Raw genomic sequence first — 4,647 nt, forward strand, 5'->3', positions numbered from 1 at the left:
CTTGGGGCCCGGCAGAAGCACTGGCACAGCCCAGTCACCATCCCCCGCCTGGGCTGCAGTCCACACCTGATGCCTTGGAGGGAAGTTTAACCCCCCACCAACGTAGCATTGTGGGGGTCGGGCGGACACAGGAATTCCCTCCCAGCCTCATAGACCAGTTAAGCCCAGAAGCCTGGAAAATCCCCTTAGCAGAACACAGGCATTGCTACATCTAGATCATCCCCAACCAATAGCTGTCCAACCTCTCCCTGAACACTTTGTGATGGAGAGACCACCACTTCCCTGGGCATCTATGCTGCAGCCTCCCTGCTCCACCAAGGAAGACATCTCCACAGATCCAATCTGAACCAACTTTGCTGGCCCATGCCCTAGTCTGCAGCAGAAGCGCTTTTCTTCTTCTTTATGGCAGCCCTTCAAGTCTTTGAAGGCTACTATCATGTCCCCTCTTAGGCACCTTTTCTTCAAGCTGAACATACCTAGCTCCTCCAGCTACCTTTGTTGGTCATTGATGACAAAGATCCTCTCCTCACCAGTGTGGACTAAAAGCTAGAGATGTCCATCCCTTTCCCCCATCCCTCACTCCCAGTCAGTCGTCAGAGTACAGCCAGCTTGTGGGCATGCCAACAAGGGCATCCACTCCTATCCCAGAGGCACTTACCTTCTTCCCTTCTATGTCCCCACAGTAGAACTGCTCCGCCTTAGTCTTGCCCTGAACCACAGGGTCCACAGCTTCCAAGTGAGAAGGGTTGGCAACCAAAGAGAGCGTGATGTTGCGGTCAGTGACACGGTTGATGCGGCGATGGTACATGCCCAAGTGGTACTTCACATCGCCAGAGCCCTGGAGGCAGGGAGAGAGAAAAAAAGAGGAGGAAGACAGTGAGTAGTAAGAGGCTCCAGCTGGCCTGGGATGCAGACAGGGGGCTCTGATGGTCCTCTCAACTGCTCAGAAATATCCAAAATACTGGAGCTGCCTCAAAAATCCATTACTTTCTCTGCAAGTATCATGAAGCCCCTCCCCACACCCCCCCCCTTTTTTTTTTTTGTAAACCAATGGGGTGTCCACACCTTGAATCCTGTGCCCAGTTCTGGTCCCTGCACCTTCAAAAGGATCTAGAAGACCTAGAGAAGGTCCAGAGAAGGATGCAACAAGGATGATTAGTGGTATGGAGAGACTAGTGAAGCCAGGCTTGTTCAGCTTGCAAGAGACACTTGAACAGGGACAGGAGAAGGTTTTACAAAAACATTAAATGGCAAGAGAGAAAGTCAACAGGGATTTATTACTGACAGTCTCTCCCCGGACAAGAGCCACAGCATGAAGCTAAGAGGCTGTAAGTTTAAAACAATCAGGAAGTTTTTTCATTTAACACGTTATTAAGGTTTGGAACTCGTTGCCACCAGACAGGGCAGGTGGGGAGGGAGCTGAGAGTTCGTCCAGATTCACCAAGGGATTGGACATGTTGTTGGAGGAAAAGGGGCATCAGTAGCTATTGAGCATGGGAGCAAGGGGTACAGCCTCTGAATCAGAATGCCCTAAACCTTAAGTTTTGGAGGCTGCAGGTGAGAAACGAACAAGGAAAAAACCCTGGTCATTCCCAGTTCACTCTCCCTTCCAGCCTCTGCCACTGTATGACACAGGAGGCTGGGTGAGACAGACCTGTCTATCCCCCTGAGCGACTGCCATGGAGATGCTGGAAGTTGGGTGCTCCCAGGCCTCAGGTCTCTGGTTTGACTCAGTAAATGGCAGTTCTTAAGAATCTGAACTTGCTTACATCCTAATGATAAAAAGTCATGGGATATAGGTGGGTGGAAAAAGGGACACAGCTAAGGAGCCCCAGACTGGATCAGACCCATAGTCTGTCCAGCCCAGCATCCCATCTCCAACAGTGGCGGGAGTGAATGTTTCAGATGGAGAGCATCAAACCAGACATAGGAGTGATCCATGCTCTACTCAACACCCTCTCTGCATCCACCATCTCTGGTTCAGAGACAGCGGAAATATCAACTGCTCTGCTTAAGCAGCTCTCAATGGATCCATCGTCCATGAATCCATCTAGTCCCTTGTTGGACCTGGCTGTACTCTCTGCCTGTCACTTAAGTTCCACATATTAACGATACACTGCATAAAAAGTGACTCTCTCTTGTTCAGTTTAAACTGATCTCCTGCTCATTCACCAGGTGCTCCTTCATTCTAGTATCCTGGGACTTGGCAAAGAGCAGTTCCCCGGTCACTTGGTCCACACCCTTCATGATTTGTAGACCTCCATCCTATTCCCCACTGTCGCCTCCTTTCCAAACTGGAGAGTCCTAGCCTTTTCAGTTTCCCCTGGTCTGGTAACTGTCTCATCATTTTTGGTCACCCTTCTCCATAGAGAAGGAGAGAGAATAAGAAGCTGCTGAGAGTACTGCCCCCCTCCCCACACACAACCCAGAGATGACAGATGGCTGCATATGTGGCAAGTTTTGAGATGGGTGAATGGAAAGTTCGTGGTTTCTCTTTAACAGACACCTCCCAACAAGGCACTTGAGTTGCTACTAGCTGCATACTGTGCTGTAGCAATTCAGCATGCTTTGGAGGGGAAGATGTCTACAGACTCTTGCAAGGAAGAAAAGTTGGACTTCAGAAGAGCATGGTAAAATGGAGAGAAGTCAGCAACAGGTACAAAAGAACCCAGGGGATTACTCATCTTGGATTCAGAAAGCCTTCAAGCAGATAATAAGCCTCTTGATCTACTGATAATATCACCTATACCGCAACATGGGAACTGGGATGAAGAGGAGGCCAGTTCAAAGGCTGTGAAAACTTTGCACATAGCTTGGCATTGGTGAGGCATCATAGAGGCCTCATCTGGAGTTGTATGTCTAGCTCTGCACCCTGCACTTCAAGAAGGACATGGGTGGACTGGAGAGAGTCCAGTGCTGAGTACCAAAAATGATCAAGAGCCTGAGAAGCAAGGCTGATGAGGAAAGGCTGAAAGAACTGAGGTTACCGAGTCTGGAGAAGAGGAGACTGATTTGATTGCAGCCTTCAAATACTTAAACGGCAATGACAGAGAGGATGGAGACAGGCTTTTCCCTGTGGCTGCAGGTGACCAGACTAGGAGCAACAGCCTCAAGCTGCAGCAAGGGAAACGGAGATTGGAAGAACTTCCCGACTTCAGGGGATGTCCATCCAGCATTGGAAGAGGCTGCCCAGGGAAGAAGAGGTGGGGCCTCCGCTTGGAGGTTTCCAAGAGCAGGTTAGATGGACAATGGGTTGGGATGGTTTAGTCAGGGCCATTAAAACTGGGGGCTGGACTAGATGTGACCTTATGGAGGTCCCTTCCAATCCATTCCCTACCAGTCTTCTTGCCACAAGATACAGGTCAGGAGCCGAGCAGGGTTACAAGAGCATCAGATCCCTGCATAGCTGAAGACATCTTGGGAGAGGAAAGAGAGAAGCACTATGGAGTGGTTCAGACATGCACGCCTACCACTATGGCCAGGGTGGGCCCCCCTGACAGCAAGGGCGGGGAAGCCATGGGGATAGCGCCCCACGCCTGGTACACAGGGCTGTGCTGCGCTGCCATCACCACCAGGTAGGGGAAGTGAGAGCATGCGCACCCAGCTAGGTGCCTGGCAGGCCAAGGGACACAGCTAACAGCACTCAGGGCTAAGGGGATGAGTCCATACAGTGTGCGCTGCTGTGCCTGGGCTGGCCCCAGACCCCACAACTCTCCAGTGGGCAGAAGGGGCCACTGAGCAGAAGCTGCTCCCCCAGCTGCATGCTTAGCAAAGCTCTGTTCCCACCTGGGTTTGGTGCCCTTTTGCTCCTCCCCCCCCCACCATCTGGCCTTTGTTCCTGGGCTGCACCAAGCAAAGCCCTGGCCCCGGTGACTGGGAAGGCACAGCAGAATCACCCATGGCTGGGAGGGGGGTGCTCTGGGGGTCCCAGGCCATGCTGAGCTACAAGCAAGGGGGGAAAAAAGCTGGGAAGACACTGGCTGGGGTCCCTGCCAGCAGCAGAGGGGAGGCAGGAGGCTTAAACCTCCTCTGCCTGAGTCTGCTGTCCCATATCCCCACTGGAGTCAAAAGGGCAGGGGCAAGTCTGACGTGCCCAGTGCCGTGTCTCATGCATTTGTATAAATGGCGAAATGTGCATCAGCACGCAGAAAATGGTGGTGTGCCTTTGAACTAATACCTTCAATGTCTTTTAGTTCAAAAACACGCCGCTGCCATTTTATGCACACTGATGCGCATTTTGCCGTTTATACAAATGTATGCACCGCAGTGCCAGGCACTTTTAAAAGTGCCCGGTGCTGCGGCGCATGCACGTGTACAAATGTCTTTAGTTCCGTTACAGGTTTAAAATGTGCAACTTCTGTCCCTGGCCCAGGTGCCTGGAGTCTGGAATAAGTCCCCATCTCAGTGGGTTATTCCAGCATTGACCACTGGAGGGATCCCTGCCTGTTCCTCCATGCCAAAAATATGACATGGTGTCATAGGGAAGGCTTTGGCTTCCATGACCACAGCCCGATCTTTGGTGAGAGAGGCAGTGAGCTGCTGGGAAGGGACAGCCTCCACCTCTCTCCCCTGGGGAAGAGGCTCTTCTCAGCCACACTGGCTGACTGCTCCACCGGGCTTTAAACTAAGCCTGCTGGGGGATGGGGG

The 4,647-nt window shown here is 51.9% G+C and overlaps 1 protein-coding gene across 4 annotated transcripts in view; it reads right to left on the reverse strand.

Moving 5' to 3' along the window:
• The window catches only part of OGDH (oxoglutarate dehydrogenase), a 70,738-nt gene that overhangs the window by 19,662 nt on the left and 46,429 nt on the right, over nucleotides 1-4,647 (reverse strand). For all 4 annotated transcript variants that reach the window (XM_019503949.1, XM_019503931.1, XM_019503957.1 and 1 more), the window contains one exon: nucleotides 659-838. In XM_019503949.1, the coding sequence (XP_019359494.1) occupies nucleotides 659-838 (180 nt within the window). The remainder of the gene's footprint in view (nucleotides 1-658; nucleotides 839-4,647) is intronic.

Source organism: Gavialis gangeticus, unplaced genomic scaffold, assembly GCF_001723915.1.
Source record: "Gavialis gangeticus isolate Ggan-Ray unplaced genomic scaffold, GavGan_comp1, whole genome shotgun sequence".
Classification (NCBI taxonomy): domain Eukaryota; kingdom Metazoa; phylum Chordata; order Crocodylia; family Gavialidae; genus Gavialis; species Gavialis gangeticus.